This window comes from Benincasa hispida, chromosome 7 (assembly GCF_009727055.1).
Source record: "Benincasa hispida cultivar B227 chromosome 7, ASM972705v1, whole genome shotgun sequence".
Taxonomy (NCBI): Eukaryota; Viridiplantae; Streptophyta; class Magnoliopsida; order Cucurbitales; family Cucurbitaceae; genus Benincasa; species Benincasa hispida.
In genome coordinates, this window is record NC_052355.1 from 7,960,314 (window position 1) to 7,978,543 (window position 18,230).

Genomic DNA, 18,230 nt, shown 5'->3' on the forward strand with positions numbered 1-18,230 from the left:
ATGTATTTACTGCATGATTTGCCAATAGTCATTTAGACAGATTTTCCAACATTAGGGGGAGGAATTAAGAAGTTGGAAAAAAAATTACATGGAATACATCGTTATTGTCTCATTTTGTTCCTTGTAAAGATCAATATAAACTAGAAATTCAGAAGATAATTCATTTGCAAAATATAGAAAATCAATTACCAGACGCATTTATAGATGGAAAAAAAGTAACTAAGTCACATATACCAGCTACAAATGTTCCATTGAAAATTGATATCCTAACATAACAAGTTGTCATGAATGAGTCTGAAACACGCCAAAAGCGGGTAGACCAGTGGGTTTCAATGATAAAAATCTTTGAAAAAGAAAAATAATTAATAGTCAGAAAGACTTGATTGAGGATATAAAAACCCATGAAGAAATTCATGACATGACTAATGAAGAGGGTGAAATACATAAAGATAATAATGAGATTTCAATAAACTATGTCATGATTGGAACAAGATGGAACCGAACTCATGTACTTACTGACAATATTTTTGTGTATAATGTTGCTTCTGAAAATGGAGGTTCTAAATCAAAATCTGTTGAAGAATGTCGACATAGAAAAGATTGGCTTCAGTGGGAAGAAGCAATCGAAGCAGAATTAAACTCACTTTTAAAACGTCAGTTTTTTAGACCAGTAGTCTGAACACCAGAAGGTGTCAAACCTGTGGGATACAAATGAGTATTTATGAGGAAAAGAAATGAAAATAATGAAGTCAAAAGATATAAAGCAAGACAAGTTGCACAAGGTTTTTCACAAAGACCTAGTATTAATTATGAGAAGACGTATTCTCCAGTGGTGGATGCAATTATACTAAGATATTTAATTGGTTTGACTGTGTATGAAAGTCTGGATATGCATCTTATGGATGTAGTCAAAATATATTTATATGGATCTCTTGATAATAATATTTATATGAGAATCCTAGAAGGATTTAAGGTACTTGAAACATATAAGTCAAATTCCCGAGAATTGTATTCGATAAATTTACAGAGATCGCTATATGGATTGAAATAATCAGGACGAATATGCAATCGCCTGAGTGGATATTTGTTGAATGAAGGATATCAAAACAATCTAATATGTCCATGTATTTTTATAAGGAAATCATAGTTAGGATTTGCTATTATAACTTTATATGTTGATGATTTAAATATAATTGGAACTTTTGAAGAGCTTTCAAAGGTAATAGAATATCTTAAAAAAGAATTGAGATGAAAGATCTTAGAAAAACAAAATTTTGTCTTGGCTTACATATTGAGCATTTAGCAGTTGAGATATTTGTTCTTCATAAACTTATACAAGAAAAGTTTTGAAAAAATTTTATATGGACAAAGCACATCCATTGAACATTCCAATGGAAGTTCGTTCACTAGATGTAAAGAAAGATATATTTCGATCTTGATATGATAATGAAGAACTTCTTGGTCTTAAAGTACCATATCTTAGTGCAATTGATGTACTTATGTATCTTGCTATCAGATATTGCATTTTCAATAAATTTATTAGCAAGATATAGTTCTTCTCCAACAAAAAAACATTTGAACAGAATTAAGCATATACTTTGTTATCTCTGAGGAACGATCGACATGAGTTTGTTTTATTCAAATAAATCAATTTTTGATCTAGTTGGTTATGCATATTCTGGTTATTTATCTGATCCACACAAAGCTAGATCTCAAACAGGTTATCTATTCACATGTGGAAGAACTACTATATCAAGGCGATCGATGAAACAGACCATAACAACCACTTCCTTAATCATACTGAAATTTTTGCAATTCATGAGGCTAGTCGAGAATGTGTATAGTTAAGATCAATGAATCAACACATTCGTTGAACATGTGGTGTCTTCTAGTAAAAATATTCCAATAATATTATACAAAGACAATAAAACATGCATATTCCAAATTAAAGGATGATATATTAAAGGAGATAGAACAAAGCAAATTTCACTTAAGCTTTTTTACACTCATGATCTTAAAGAAAATGTCGACATCATTGTATAACAAATTTGTTTGAAAGATAGCCTGACAGACTTATTTACAAAGGCATTACCTACCGCAACCTTTGAAAAACTGGTGCACAACAATGGAATGTGGCGGCTCAGAGATCTCAAGTGATGTTTCCATGAGGGGGGAGTAAATATACTTTTTAAAAGTATAAGATTATATGAAATATGCACTCTTTTTCCTTCACTAGGATTTTTTTTCAGTGGGTTTTTTCTTAGTAAGGTTTTAACGAGATATATTTCATCTATATAATGTGTATCTAAGGTGGAGTATTATAAATATGTTAAATTAGGTGTAATATAGATGTCCATTATTAGTGTCCATTAGTCATATGTCACTTATCCATTATCCCATGTGTTATCCATATGTCTCAAGATTGTCCATGTAATTCACCTTCTACTTACTAAATTGCCTATAAATAGTGTCAAATGGTGGATTTTGGAAGAGACACATATGGGTGATCAATCCAAAAAGATTGGAGAAAGTGGAGAAATCTATTTTTTGTTATTTTATTTACTTCTTATTATTTATTTATTTTATATATTCATATATTATATTATAATTATTTTAATATTTATTTATTTTTATTATATTATATTTTCTTCATATTTGCATTGGATAGGAATGACAACGGGGCCGGGTGGGGCGAGGATGGAGATTGGGTTCGGGTCGGGGACGGGGCGGGATCTTCCTCCCCGTCCCGACCGGGGAATACGATTTCGGTCAAATCAGAGATTTTCTGCCCCGATCGAGTTGGGGACCCGACACGATGTACTCCTCAAATTCACAACACCCATTTAGTTTTTGGGTCAATTTGGACAATTTTTCCAAATTTTTTAAGTTTGAAGTGGGGCAAAAACCATTTTGGGTTAGAAATGGGGTGTTTTAATCAATTATTTATCTGTTGCTTCTTTGCCCGTTCGTCTTCTCTCTTCTCAACTGTTTGTGAAACTCCACCGTCTAATCCCGCAGAGCCGTAGCTCCGCCGTTCGTCTCCTTCTCCACACGGCAACGCCGATTCTGGTAAGATCATCCTGCGATTGCTCTCACTTGAATATGTTAGCCTTTTTCGGCAGTGCACTCTCTAATTGAACCAGTCTTCTCCTTCCCCGCTCTCTCTAAGTTGTCTTTTTTTCTTCTCATTTGGACGTAAAAGTGTTGCTATTACAACTTTTTAGCATTCTCTTCTTCCAATTAGCACTAAAATGTTTATAATTTTGTAATTATATTTTCTGAATTTTTAAATTTAACCGCTATTTTAAGATTCTGTTCTCTTTTGCAATGATTTTGCTCTCATTGTACATGTTAATGGAAATATATGCTGGGATAGATAATTAGTTTTCAACTACAGGTGTGAAGCTCTCGAGTCCCTTCTGACTTTCTGAATATTTTCGTATACATATCAACATGACTCGTGCAAGAAGAAAACAAGAAAAGAGAAATAGGAAGGAAAGATTACAGAATGGAAAGGAAGAAGAAAGATCAATGACTGAAAGAATTGAAGTGGTTCGGCGAATTATGTCTACATCCTGACATTTTCAAGCAATGCCACTAAATCTTAGTATTCTTTGTTGACTCTTTTTCTAACTGGAAATTCAAAACATTCTAATGCCTGTGTTAAAACTACCAATTGGTGACATTGTGCCCGTGAAGTTCACACCATTTCTATTCAGGTCCAATTTCTTTGCTTCTCCTCACCAAAACCCAATAAAGCTGTTGAAAGTAGCTGCAGATGCCAAGAACTTAAAATTTGGTAGAATAGTCCATGCCCATCTGATCATTACCAATCACAGCCATGGAGACTGTAAAGTGAACCAACTGAATTCCCTTATTAATTTGTACGTGAAATGTGATGAAGTATCGATTGCTCGGCAAATGTTTGATAGTATGCCTAGAAGAAATGTCATATCCTGGAGCACTTTAATGGCTGGGTACATGCAAAATGGGAGTCCCTTGGAAGTTTTTGAGTTATTAAAAAAGATGGTTGTGAAGGATAATATCTTACCCAATGAATATGTGATTGCTACTGTTATATCTTCTTGTGATAGTCAAATGTATATAGAGGGGAAGCAATGCCATGGGTATGTGTTTAAGTCTGGATTGGAGCTTCATCAATATGTTAAGAATACTCTTATTCAGATGTACTCTAAATGTTCAGATGTAAGAGCAGCAATGCAGATTTTATATACTGTCCCAGGTTATGACATATTTTGTTATAATTTGGTAATGAGTGAGCTTCTACAGCACACACATACGGGAGAAGCTGTAGAAGTTCTGAAGTTAATGATTAGTGAAGGCATAGAATGGAATAATGCCACTTTTGTTACAATTTTTCGCCTTTGTGCTAGTCTTAAAGATATAAAATTAGGTAAGCAAGTTCATGCTCAAATGTTGAAAAGTGATATTGACTATGATGTCTATATTGGAAGTTCTCTCATTGACATGTATGGGAAGTGTGGTAATGTGTCTAGTGGAAGAGCCTTTTTTGACCAGTTGCAAAGCCGTAATGTTGTTTCTTGGACATCAATCATGGCAGCTTATTTTCAGAATGGATTCTTTGAAGAAGCATTGGATCTGTTTTCAAAGATGGAAGTTGATCATATTCCTCCCAATGAATATACACTGGCAGTGTTGTTAAACTCTGCTGCAGGTTTGTCTGCACTAAGCCTTGGGGATCAGTTACATGCACGTGCTGAGAAATCAGGTCTCAAAGCCAATGTTATAGTAGGTAATGCCTTGATCATAATGTATTCCAAGAGTGGGGACATTTTAGCAGCACGATGTGTGTTTTCAAATATGATGTGTTGTGATACCATTACCTGGAATGCAGTAATAACTGGCCACTCACACCATGGTCTTGGCGCGGTAGCTTTAAGCATGTTCCAGGACATGTTGGCTACTAGAGAGCGTCCTAATTATGTAACCTTTATTGGTGTTCTCTCTGCTTGTGCCCATTTAAGTCGGGTGGATGAAGGATTCTACTATTTTAATCATTTGATGAAGCAGTTTGGTATTGTCCCTGGATTGGAACACTATACCTGTATTGTTGGACTCTTAAGTAGATCTGGACGGCTGGATGAAGCTGAGAAATTTATGGCATCAAATCAAATTAATTGGGATGTTGTTTCCTGGCGCACCCTTCTCAATGCTTGTTATGTTCATAGAAATTATGATAAAGGGAAGCAAATAGCAGAGAACTTGCTACAGTTGGAGCCTAAGGATGTAGGAACGTATATTCTATTGTCAAACATGCATGCCAGAGTTAGGAGGTGGGATGGTGTTGTTAAGATTCGAAAATTGATGAGGGAAAGAAATGTCAAGAAAGAACCTGGAGTGAGTTGGTTAGAAATAAGAAATGTTGCCCATGTTTTTACATCTGAGGATATTAAACACCCCGAGTCCAATCTGATTTATGATAAGGTAAAGGATTTATTATCTAAGATTCGACCTTTGGGGTATGTTCCTGATATTGCTAGTGTATTGCACGATATTGAGGACGAGCAAAAGGTAGACAATCTTAGCTATCACAGTGAGAAGCTTGCTATAGCATATGGCTTGATGAAGACACCATCAGGCGCACCAATCAGGGTGATTAAAAACCTTAGGATGTGCGATGATTGTCACACTGCTGTCAAACTTATTTCCAAGGTTGCTAATAGGTTTATAATTGTTAGAGATGCCAATCGCTTCCATCATTTTCAAGATGGTTTTTGCTCGTGTGGAGATTATTGGTGATAATTTGAATGAGTTTCTCAAGGGCTTGGATGTTTTGATGATAAAATTTCCACCTATGCGGTAGGGGAGATAATAACATACTCTTTCATTAGTCTGGTATTAGGCATTCATGGAACAAGTTGAGCCAACTACTTTCTCATGATGTTGGGTATGTGGGTTATTATTGAAATTTACTTAAATTGCAACTATCGGAACTAGCTAAAACAATCTAAATCTATTGCAGATTGCAGCATATTGGGAGGTAAATTCTCCAGTATCAAGGTTTTTTTGGTGAACAGCGAACAAAATACAAGTAGAAGCAATTGATTTGCAAGTTTACAAGTTAGTATTTTACTTGTATCTTTCACAGTGGTCATTTCAATATTCATCAGGTTTGTTGAATGCTAGGCCCTAGATCGCATGTCGACCTTGAAACCAGATTGAATCTTCTACTAATGAGTTGGTTAAGTCATCAGAGTTTCCAACTAGAGAATCAAGATTAGAGCCAGTATAATTCATCTGCTGGGTTTTTTTCTTTGCACTTATGCTGTAGTTTGGAAGGCAACATTTTGCTATATTGGAATTCACGTTTTGGAATGAAATGCAATGCCAAATTAAAAGAGGAAGGGGCTTAGATACGAGGCAGAGCTAGTATCATTTGAGATTAATATTCAGATAGCCTTTCTTGAAAGAACTTTTGCTGCTTTGTTCTTGGCGAAGTCATCTGCACCTCTCGCCATAACTTTTTATGTGAAAATCACAACTCATATTGAGGTCACACTGGGGTTGCTCCAAGAATTTACAAGATGATACAAATAAAGGCATCACACCACAAGGAGTTCAAGATGTAGTTCCATTTAATGCATTCAAGCTTCATTTATGACGAGTCAAGCTTAATTCAAGGAAATAGACTTAAACTACATCAAACTACTTCAAGTGAAGCTTCAATAATTTCTGGATGGTTACAAACTCTTGAGTGGCTGATTTAAAAGACCAATTTTCGGAGTTGGGATGCTTATTAGTTTATTTGAAGTTTAAAGACCATTTATATGTTGTTTTAGGTTTCTTTTGTTTGTGGTCATTTATAGCATTAAAGTTTGGGAGGTTACAAACAATAACATGACATAGTGGAAGGATTTAGGTTGTATTTTGGAGGCTATATAAAGTCATCCTTATTGTAACACAAGGAGGAGATGGAGTGTCGACAAATTTAAATGAAATCAAAGTCTTTTGAGCCTATGGCCACGTGCAACTTATTTTGCATATCTTGTGTTTAGATTTGCATGCTAGGATTATTCAAGTAGTATTGATCAAGCTATCTTGAAAAGTTATTCGAGGAGGTCAAAGACGAGTTTTGGGTATTAGGTCTTGTTCCTCAACGAGGTTGTTAGATCCGATGGTTACTTAACACAAGACGTCCTGGATGAATGGATTCTCACTAATCAACGATTTGATAGCTACTTGAAAACTAAAGATTGAATTCATTAAATTCTCCAGTCTCTATATTCCCTGTCTAGCCTCCCCCATTCTGCAAGTATGCTTTCTTCGTGATGATGCTTTTTAGTTCATTGTGTATTCTTAATGCAAAGTGTCAAATTCATTGCTTATATCCTGTATTGAAGGGACTTGTTGGTGCATGTACTAGACAAAGGGGGAGACATTGTTGATGATATCGAAGCGTATGGAGCTTTCAAAGCAATCAGCGGAGGCTTCAATATTCATAATACTCCATCTCTGACAGCTACCTTCTCTCTCCATTCCGAAGAGAGGGATTTGTAATGTGAAATGAAAGCGGTATGTAAGTTATTTTATGAGGTTTTCTGGTATTTTCATTTCTTAATAGCTACTCATTATTTAACTACTTTTCCTGTGGTAGAACATGTACAGACAACTAGAGGGAAAAAAAAAAACATTTAACTGCTTTGGTCGAGTAGAGTAGGTATTTACGAGTTCAAGCAGTAGAAGAATAAGAAAAAAAAGTTTACATATTTTCATTGTTTATGAAGTATGCAATCTTTTGTGGCCTCTCCTGGGGGATTCAGTGGCAAATGATTCTTCAGGTTCTTATATCTTTGACTCTATTGGACTTACGAAGTTCATTAAGAGACCATTGTGGACTATGAAGCACAGATACTTCATGTGAGGTAAAGAATCAGTATTAGACACGTATCGGATACCGATACTTCTAAATACTTCTCAAATACGTATCTGACATACGATTTGACGTATCTATACTTTTAGATACTTTCTAGATACGTATCTGACATACGATTTGATGTATCTATTTCTATGCAACTCGAGTCCAAAAACTAAAGGGAAAAAAAATAAATAACGGACCATATTCACATTTGAGTCCTCACAAAATCCACCAAAATATAAACCATTTAGATATCTTCAACAATAAGTTTTTTTGTTTATTTTCATACTTCTCTCTCTAATCTTCTTCTTCTTCTTTGCAATATGAGTCACTTTTCTATTGCATTTTATTAATTATTATACTTCAACATCTTAGATGTTTCTTTTTTTGTATTGTATTTCAAGATTTGTATTCTATTTTGTGCTATTTTTATTAATTTGTATGCTAAATTTATCTATATCCTAGATTTTTTTTTTAAAAAAAATGTATCTTCAACGTATCAGTATCCTCGTTTTTTAGAAATATATATATTAAAAAAATGACGTATCCTTAGACGTATCCGTATCTTAGTTTTTTAGAAATTGACGAATCGTTGTATTCGATCGTATCTGTATCATATCGTGTAGTCGTATCTATGTCTCTGATTCACAGATTGTGGGAGAAGATGGTAAGCTATTATAATCAACCCATCAGGTGATAAAGGGAACTACCTCAATTACGTTCGAGAACTTCTTTGTTTTAGGTGAACAAATTTGCTTGAAAAGATGATCAATAATCAAGAAGAAATGAGAATTTGTTCCTATCTTAAAAATTTTAAACACTTCACAATCTAATTGATCAAATTAAATTGAAAGTTCTCAAAACATGCATCCTATACACAAGAATACAAAGAAAGGATGAAGGTTGAGAGAAATTAAATCTCTACAAGAAATTTCATTCAACTTGTTCTTCAAATGACTAACTGATATCATTATTTATACTAAATGAAAAGTCACCATGAAAGGACACAACCCTTCATCCATGTAGTTCAAATCTAGCCAAAAACCTATTAGACATCCAAACACAAAATATAAGAACACAACAAAGATGAAAAAAATTACAATATCAATAGCCTTTCGTGAAGACTATCTCTCTCCCAGGACCTGGACATTGTATAAAATCCTTCATACCCTTCCATGGTCCCTAACACTATTTATAACCAAGATACTTTACCACTATCCTATTTCTAGTATCATACTAAACTTATTCATATATCTTAATAGTAGTTTGAACACGTATTTAATGCTTCTTGTAATCTTTTAGTTCTAACTCTTGTCAATTAACGCTGTGGCACGAGGTATTATGCCTCATGAGTTTGTGCAGAAACTTTATATGAACTTTGGTTGTGCTGGTTGAGCACGATTTTCATTTTGCTCCCTCATTCACTAATCCTTTGGTGTGTTCATCTCTGCTATATATGTGTTTAAGATTCGTAGTTAGGTATAAAATGGGTAGGAAAGACTATGAATGAATATATAGCTTTTCCATGATTGTCACAATGTGTATAAAATATATTTGTACATGTCATCCTTGCGCAGATGTGTATAAAATATATTAGGAATAGAAAAGCGATTGATTGAACTTGGTTATTAATTAAGAGAATATTTTTTTGATAAATTGATTAACAAAACCACTAAGTAGTCCAACCATCTCTTAATAACTATCTCTTAATTGAATTAATTAAGATTGTGTTGTGAGCAAAAACTATCTTACGATTATAATAACCACCTCATGTTACAGTAAATATTATTTTGTATTTCCAAATTAGCTATAGTCAATACTATTTCAAAACTTCTATTTGCTATAGTTTTTACTATTTGCTACAATTTTTACTATTTTACATTCATTATTTTTTTTTTTACTATTTGCTACTATGATTATTATTTTCTTCTCAAACTAAAATAGTTTACATCTAAAACACATACTATTATAACTCAAACTAAAATCATCTACACCCAAAAACAAACTATTATAACCTAACTATAATAACTTAGGACTATAATAATCAACTTGTTATCCCAAAAGTCCTCTAAGAAATTATTTTTCTCCTTGATGTTTTTTAATTTCCTTTGTTCACTCGTCAAGCCCCCTCTTTATTGCTTCTACATTTGAATTTAGATAAGAGAAAGTAAATTTGACTTTTGTGTAGATTCTCGATTGCTTTATTTTGATTGGCCCTCAACAACTCGACACCAATAAACCAAACATGGGAGTATTAAGGTTAGAAACCATTCACGAACCCTATATCAAATATGAAAATTATTTTTAACAACAAAATTGCTGAAAATATTTACTAACATAGCAAAATATCACAGTTTATTTGCAATAGACTGCGATAGATCACGATAAACTACTATTTGTATTTATTATAAAATTTTACTATATTTGTAAATATTTTAGTTCATTTTGCTATATTTGAAAACAACCCTATCAAATATGTAGGCATTCATGTTAGAAGATGTGATTCGCTTGATTAAAATTGAAAGGTCTAAGTTTGATTATTGCAACTTCTATCGATTTGAGTAGTTTTTGAAAATTAAAAAAAAAAAAAAAAAAACTAAAACTAAAACTTTATAAAGTTTGATTTAAATTAACATAATCATCAAGTTTGAATAACTAAATTTGTAACTCAACCTTATATATTTTATTGGTTTAAACATTTAATTTTAAACAATAAATCACCTTAGAAATTCAACTTACACGAATTTGGTGTTTATCAATGCAAATAAATGCCAAATCTAGTGCATTATTATGGCAAAAGATGATAAAAATAATTGAATGACAATGAAACACACAATTGTGTTCAATTGAAGATGAACTATTACATGATTATTCAACTCTTACAAAATTGAAACTTTTACAACATAAAAGTGACCCAAATATTAATTTTTAGATAAGATTTTTACCTTGTCTGGAAGTTCAATCTTCCTATACAAAATCCAAAAAGAAAAGCTATAAGGATAGGGAAGAGAATGAGAATGACTCCCACCAGAGGAAGTTGGTTGTGATGAAACCCAAAGTAATCTCTCAAGAAAGCTGATACTGTTTTTGTTTCTTCAAACACCTTCAATGGCTTCTCTATATCTCCAAATTGTGAAGTTAGCAAACAATTCAATGTCCATGATGTTGGGATCATATAATACAACCATATCCACCACCCTGGAATTTGCTGCATACAAAGGAAAAATACATAAAAGGAAAATAAAAAATACTATTAAGGAGAATAATAATTAGGAGTAAACCCTAATTTCCTTTAGCAAAACAAGATACAACAAGGAACATCTTTTTGGTCTTTGTCACTAAAATATGTAATAAGAAAAAGGATAATTGCAATGGGTAGCACTTTTATGACCAATAATTAGGTGTATAGCAACATTTTTAAAGAATGCAAATATAACAAAATCTCATAGACTCTATCGTTGATACTCCTGTTAGCAATGTAGTCTAGATACTTGTGTTTACTTAGTCAGATATAGCAACATACCGGTTTTGGAACGAGAAAGCCAGCAAAGAGATTGAACATGGTGTAGAAGGCAGAGGACAAAATGCTAGCAATTTGATAGTTTGGTGTGATGGAGACAAGCAGCATCCCAAGATAATTAAAGTAAACAAGTGCTAAAAACATTGAATAGAAACACCAAAATACTTTGGATGCTGATCCATAGAATCCAATCATTGGGTAAGTGATGGTAATATAGATAGCTACTTGTACAAACAGATATGGAACCTCAACAATCACCTGCAAAGTAGAAGGAAATTGTGAATTAGTTAATTGATACATACTTCACTGAATAGAGATTCAAAATCTCTGGAAACTTGCTTATGTGTTGACATATTAGTTGTAAACATACACAAGATTTTAAGTCTATCAGTGATAGAAACTTATAGAAGTCTATCATTGATACTATTAGTGGTAAAAACTGATACAAGTCTATAATTGATAGACACTGATAGAAGTCTATTAGTATCTATCAGTGTCTATCAATGATAGAAACTGATAGAATTCTATCATTGATACTACCAACGATAGAAACTGATACAAGTCTATCATTGATAGACATTGATAGAAGTCTATTAGTATCTATCAGTGATAGAAACTGACAGAAGTCTATCATTGATACTATAGTGATAGAAATTGATACAAGTCTAGCATTGATAAACACAATGTCTATCAGTGTTTTTTTTGCCATTTCTGTAAATAGTTTGACATTGGTTCTATTTGTGAAAATTTTCCTAAGATGAATGTGTACCTGCGCAAGGGAATAAGCCCATGAAGAATACATCCCAGAAAACCTCTCTCTGTACATCACAGTTCTCTCCATCGATACATGAGGAAGGACTGATGAGCAGTTGTTGATACCGATGAAGATTACAGCCGTGAACATCGAACCGAAGACATTGAATAAGTCTTGTTGGTTTTCTCTTCAAACATGAACAAAAAGCAGACGAAAGGTTGCACATTATTCGTAAGACTCCAAATACTTTGAGAACTAAAATTATGGCACTAAAAGCTTTCACATTAAGAAAAATGTATACATACAATGCAAAAAATCAGAAAATACTCACAGCTTCTTTCCCTGTTTCCAGAATAGTATCCCAAAAATCAAAGATGATAAAGTTGTATGCAAGAAACGCATTGAGTTGTAAGAAGGATTCCTCCAATAAGACAAGTTGTGTTTCCAAAGGCAAGCCTTGAATTGTCCCACAAAAGTATGCGAAAAGACGTTTGAAAAATACAAATCTCTCGAACCAGGAGGCGAAATACTCAACTGCTTTACAAGTTCTTTGACATGCCTGCATAACAAGAATTGTTAAATCCTCTCTCATTTTTAGTACATAATGAATTAGCATCTTATTTGCAATGTCATCTTTTCTGAAGAAGAGGATTAGTGGAAATCATAACTCATGTAGTTAAGTGAAACAAAAATTCTAGAGCTTAACCCACTCATATTGCTTAGAGTTTCTATAGACTTGAGCAAAATCTATGCCAAGTTCTGCTTCTGCTGAGGAAGAGGTAACATCTAGCATCCATGTTGCAGGATTGTAGTTCTCTCTAATCTTCAAAATCCCAGGGACATTCTGTGTAACGAAAAATGAGATGGTCAGAAACAATGGAAATAGAATACATAGTCACAAGCAACAATACTAGTTGCAGAGCAGACTGACCTCAAAATATTCTATAACCTTGCATGAATGTTGTCCGAGCGGACCACAATACACGATTTGCCCGCCAGTTTTCAGAAGAATCAACTGCGCAAAGAGTGAAAGCAGTCTAAAACAAGTGATGGTTTACAAAAGAATTTTTGCTTTCATCAATTGTTATGTAGGAAAATGTTTGAGGGGAGGACAAATAGTTCAATGAACAAATGCAGTTGAAGCTCTGATATGGGAAAATGTAATGTGGGAAAATATAAAGAGTATTACAACAGTTGAAAATTTTTTACCTCATCAAATGATTCGAAGATGTCGATACTAGGCTGGTGTATGGTACAAACTATTGTTCTTCCCGTATCAACGACATTCTTAACTGCTCGCATGACAATTGCAGCTGCTCGTGCATCCAAACCAGTTGTAGGCTCATCCATGAAAATGATTGAGGGGTTGGAAACAAGTTCCACAGCTATGGTTAATCTTTTGCGCTGCTCAGTTGATAGACCACTAACACCAGGTATGCCAACTAAGGAATCCTTTATGCTTTCAAGTTCAATGGTCTCAAGGACTTCATTCACAAATTGCTATTAAACGAGAGACTAATGTTAGTATCATGAACTAATTATCCTTTTTGTTTATAACTAATAATCATTTGGTTCCAGTTTAACAGGGAAGAAAACACCACATACTGCTCGTGTTTTCAAGTCGATGTCAGATGCCAAACGAAGCCAAGCAGAGAAAATTAGAGATTCTTCCACTGTGATTTGTGGAGAATGTATATCAGTTTGTTCACAGTAACCAGATATCCTTACAAATGTTTCTTGAACTTTAGGAAAACCACCAATTCTGATTTCTCCTTCCACGTATCCGCTAGTTTTTCTTCCGGCAAGAACATCAAGCAGAGTTGTTTTTCCAGCTCCACTGACACCCATCAATGCTGTGAGGATGCCAGGCCTTAAAGCCCCTGTAATATCAGAAAGGAGTTGGAGTTTCTTCTGGCTGACACCCCTTTCTCTCATTTCCTTGAATTCCAAACAAAAAGTTAGCAATGGCTTTCAGTGCTTAAATAATAATGTTTTCAAAATACTTTTGCCCCTTCCCATAACAAAAATTGAGCAAAAACGCTAGATAAACTATATCGTTTTTGTCTGAATCCAATCAATCAATCACAATTTTCAAAAATAATTACAAAAGCACGGATAAAACAATGTTTTTAAAACAGCCAAGAGAAATTCACCAGAATAGAAAAACTTGCCCCACCCACGAGTAAATATTTCGTAGTAGCCTCATTAGACCGTACATCTTTCTTGGTATATCCAGAAAATAGGTAGGAACATAACAAATCAGTCTTGAAGGAATGTATTCAATAGAATTCCCTTCTTCAGGTGGCAAGTCAGGAGCATACTTTCTCTAACTCAAATGGAGAAAGTAACTATTTCAAAGTTCAAAGCTAAGTGCTTACCAAGTGTTTGTTCAATAGGTCAGTATTGGAATTAGTTATGAGTTCGAATTTGATCCAAATTTATATTTTTTGGGAATTAGTTGGATTATCTATTAATAGGTTTTTGGTTCACGACAAATGCTTGTTAAAAGGCATTTGTAACGAATCGCATAGGGGATTTTTGGTTTATTATTACAATTAATGAAAACACCCATTTAATTTAAGAGCTAATTTAGTAAAGAAAGTCAAGAATATTACCAATGGCATGTCTACATAATACTGCAAATCTTGAAACACAACTGTTAGAGGTTTAAATGGCAATGCTAATCTGCCTGTTGTTTGAAGCAATCCATCCATGAAAAAAAAAAAAGAAAAAAAAATCAATAAATTCATATAATGATAAGAATTGCAGAGATTCCTTAATAAACATACATAAAGAAAGAACAGATTATGGACCTTTGTTGGATTCTATGGCGGTCGGAGCTTGTTCCACCGAAATAGAACCGCCATTGCATTCTTCACTGCTCTTCGATTTGGAAAGCTTTTCATAAGAGATAATAGCACGAGAAGATGCAGGAGCTAAATGTAGAATAAAAGAGGAATTTGTCGATATATATATGAAGAAACACAGAAAAGTTCGAATGAATTGGAAGTAAGAAGAAGGGAAAATGAAATTACGGTTGAGGAAAGTTAGAGCCAAGGCAAATCCAATGTTGAACAAGAGTGCAAATCCAAACAAGGCTCCGAGTGAAATCCAGAAGTATCGATGATGATAATCGAGGCCTCGACTTTGAAGAACTTCATGTCCTATTGTAGTGTTTGTAGCTTCAACCTACACAAAACGCCACCAGAAACCATAAATCCATGTCTCAATGTTTCATAGTTTCAATACTAACACGAGAGGTGAATCAATATTTCTATTATATCGTATAAAATTCTAAAAAAAACACAATAATAAGCATCAAAACATCACTAATATAAATATAATCAAAATAATAGAATGTTTATTTATTGGTTTAAATTTATTTTTTTCTTGAACTTTTTGTTTTTATAGTATTTTCAGAAATATGCATCCAAATCCACATTTGATCAATATTTCGTTGAAACTTTTGTAGGTTAAGAAATCGATAATTTTGTCAATGTTGATATTTTGATCCTTGCACATATATATACGTATGTATATAGTCAACTCATCGACAAGTATCCAAATATTTGACACATATCAGGCATGGACATGGCAAACTAAAGTGTTTGTGCTTCTTAGGCATCATATGGTTGGAAGTTTTTCTAGATGAGAATCAACACAAAAACATACCAAATCTATGTTTGTTTCGTAGTTTTCTATCATTTTTCTCGAAATAAGCTACTTTCAAGCATCCTTTTTCTCATAGACATGTTTTCTTTTCCTTTTTAAGACTGAGGTTTTTTTTATTTTATATATATATAGACTGTTTTTCAATATAGAAAAATAAATTAAAATATTTACAAATTATGACAAAATTTTAGAACTATCAATGATAGACGGATAGACACTGATGGAAGTCTATCAGTGTCTATCAGTGATGTTGATAGACACGGATGGAAATCTATCAGTGTCTATCATCGTCTATCATTAATAATTCAAAATACAACAGTTTTACCATTTGAAATAATTTCCCTATATATATACACATATAATTAATTAATATTCATTTACAAAATTAATATAAACATTTGTTTTAATAGATCAACAATGATCAATTAAAATATTTACTTAATTTATTTTTACCATAAAAATTTATTAAAGAAATGCAGTTACTTATTTACATAAATTATTAATTAATTAGCTAAAAATATTTTAAATTTATTTAATTAGTAAACTAGGATTAGTTAAATTTAATTAGTACAACATTTTTCAATAATAATAATTTGATTATTTATTGTCTTTTTTAATCAAACAATTATTTATTAGTATTAATTTAATCCATTATTAACATACCGTTACTATTGATTATTTATAATCAACTAATCATTTGTTGTGATTAATTTTTAGAAAATTTATTTTAAATAGTAAAACTATTGAAAATATTTTTAAATATAGCAAAATACCATAGTCTATCAGTAGTAAATAATGATAGATACTGACAGTCGTCTATCACTATTTATCAATGTCAATCAATAATAAATGATAATGGTCTATTAGTGTTTATCAATAGACAATGACATTTTGTTATATTTGAAAATATTTTGGTTCATTTTTCTATATTTGAAAACAACCCTAATTCTTATTACTTTATTCATTATTAACATATTAACATATCATCTTATAATACGTATAAAACCTTTTTGTTAGTATTCTTATTAACCTATCATATTTTTATCTCATTTATTTTTAAGTTTTATATAATATATAGTTTATTAAAATTTATTTTCTTAAATTATTTAATTAAAACTAAAATTATTAATGTTTAACTTAATTAAGTATAAGAATGATTAAGTATTAGATTACAATTAATACGACATTCATTAAACGCATTAAGTGGTTAATTTTAATTATAAATTACTCTATTTTCAAATATTTATAATTAAAATTGTTATCGATTCGTAATTAATTAATTTTTATCAATATATTCAATAGTATTTATTGTTTAATTAATTAATTTACTAAAATTATATAAGATGGTGATGCTTAATTTCATAAATTATATACGTATCATTTCTCATGCACAATCAAACACACAGTAATCTTTGATTCTCAGACATGTCCCAAATATTTATAAAATCTTAAACTAAATGGCCATTTAAGTTGTAAGAAACTGTTTGATTGTACTTTCTTGTTTTTGTTAGCTAGTTAAGTTAGGTCAACCTTCTTTATTTTCTTTCTTGGGTTGTTCATTAGTTGGTTGAGATTTAGTAATTATTATAGGGCTATAAACTTTCTTATGATCAACAAGGTTAGTTTTGGTAATTGCAATAGGTAGCACTTTTAAGGATAATATTTAAGTATATAATATCATTTTAAAAAAATTACTAATATAACAAAGTGTATTAATGATTGGTTGTATCGTTGATAGACTCCTACAAACAATAAAGTCTATGACTGATAAACCTACCAACAACATGGTCTATCATTGATAGACTCAAAGAGTAGAATCAAAATTTCGCTACATCTACAATTTTTTGGGAATTGTGTTATATTTATTGATACTTTGAATTTGATTACTATATTTTCAACTGCACTTAAAATAATATTATTTTATAAAGAAGTTGTTTGGCCCACCGATTTCACAAGTCAGTGTTAAATAACTTAAATTCAATAGCGATCACTATTGAAATTTGCATGTTTATCTAAGAATTTCATCTTCCCTTTAACTTTCTTTTGCACATTTATGAAGAAACTTCATTTTAACAACTATGCATCTCGAACACAAACTTTCTAATTCCAACTATATGAACTCTAGAAAACTCAACTCAGCACCTCGAACACCTCTAATTGTTATTATGAAAAATCCATGGAGATATGAATTACATAAAGTAGCCTGACCTTTTGCCACCTTGGAGCAAGGAATTCATTGCTTGAAAGGCCAATTTCACCATAACTAATGGGAGAAACCCAAAATACCCATTCCAACCAAGCTGGCATGGAGGCTGCAAAATCCCCAAATAAGGGGAAAAGTGTCATTTTCTCCTTATTAACAATACATAAAAATTAATTTTAAAAAT

At 32.2% G+C, this 18,230-nt stretch overlaps 2 protein-coding genes across 5 annotated transcripts in view; one reads left to right on the plus strand and one right to left on the minus strand.

Annotated features, from left to right (window-relative positions):
- Positions 1-2,920: 2,920 nt before the first annotated feature.
- LOC120081404 (pentatricopeptide repeat-containing protein At5g39680) lies at positions 2,921-13,604 on the plus strand. Of its 4 annotated transcripts, XM_039036247.1 has the most exons (5): positions 2,921-3,069; positions 3,398-5,929; positions 6,005-6,102; positions 7,383-7,554; positions 13,485-13,604. In XM_039036247.1, exon 2 carries the CDS (start codon positions 3,655-3,657, stop codon positions 5,779-5,781), a length of 2,127 nt encoding a protein of 708 aa, XP_038892175.1. In that variant the 5' UTR covers positions 2,921-3,069; positions 3,398-3,654; the 3' UTR covers positions 5,782-5,929; positions 6,005-6,102; positions 7,383-7,554; positions 13,485-13,604. The 4 variants fall into 4 exon arrangements, with proteins under 4 accessions (XP_038892175.1, XP_038892174.1, XP_038892173.1 ...); XM_039036246.1 differs by having other exon boundaries at positions 3,398-6,102; XM_039036245.1 differs by lacking the exon at positions 13,485-13,604 and adding an exon at positions 10,086-10,493 and having other exon boundaries at positions 3,398-7,294.
- LOC120081406 (pleiotropic drug resistance protein 3-like) overlaps positions 10,644-18,230 on the minus strand; it is an 82,880-nt gene continuing 75,293 nt past the window's right edge. Inside the window, exons 12-23 of the mRNA XM_039036248.1 lie at positions 18,052-18,155; positions 15,207-15,360; positions 14,985-15,107; positions 14,787-14,860; positions 13,777-14,109; positions 13,381-13,671; positions 13,103-13,186; positions 12,882-13,015; positions 12,503-12,730; positions 12,187-12,358; positions 11,421-11,675; positions 10,644-11,105 (exon numbers count right to left, since the gene is read on the minus strand). Of these exons, the coding sequence (XP_038892176.1) occupies positions 10,839-11,105; positions 11,421-11,675; positions 12,187-12,358; positions 12,503-12,730; positions 12,882-13,015; positions 13,103-13,186; positions 13,381-13,671; positions 13,777-14,109; positions 14,787-14,860; positions 14,985-15,107; positions 15,207-15,360; positions 18,052-18,155 (2,219 nt within the window). The 3' untranslated portion in view covers positions 10,644-10,838. The remainder of the gene's footprint in view (positions 11,106-11,420; positions 11,676-12,186; positions 12,359-12,502; positions 12,731-12,881; positions 13,016-13,102; positions 13,187-13,380; positions 13,672-13,776; positions 14,110-14,786; positions 14,861-14,984; positions 15,108-15,206; positions 15,361-18,051; positions 18,156-18,230) is intronic.

What these genes read in the sequence shown, in the direction of transcription:
- LOC120081404 (XM_039036246.1), top strand. Translation starts at nt 3,655, where the DNA reads ATGCCTGTGTTAAAACTACCAATTGGTGACATTGTGCCCGTGAAGTTC.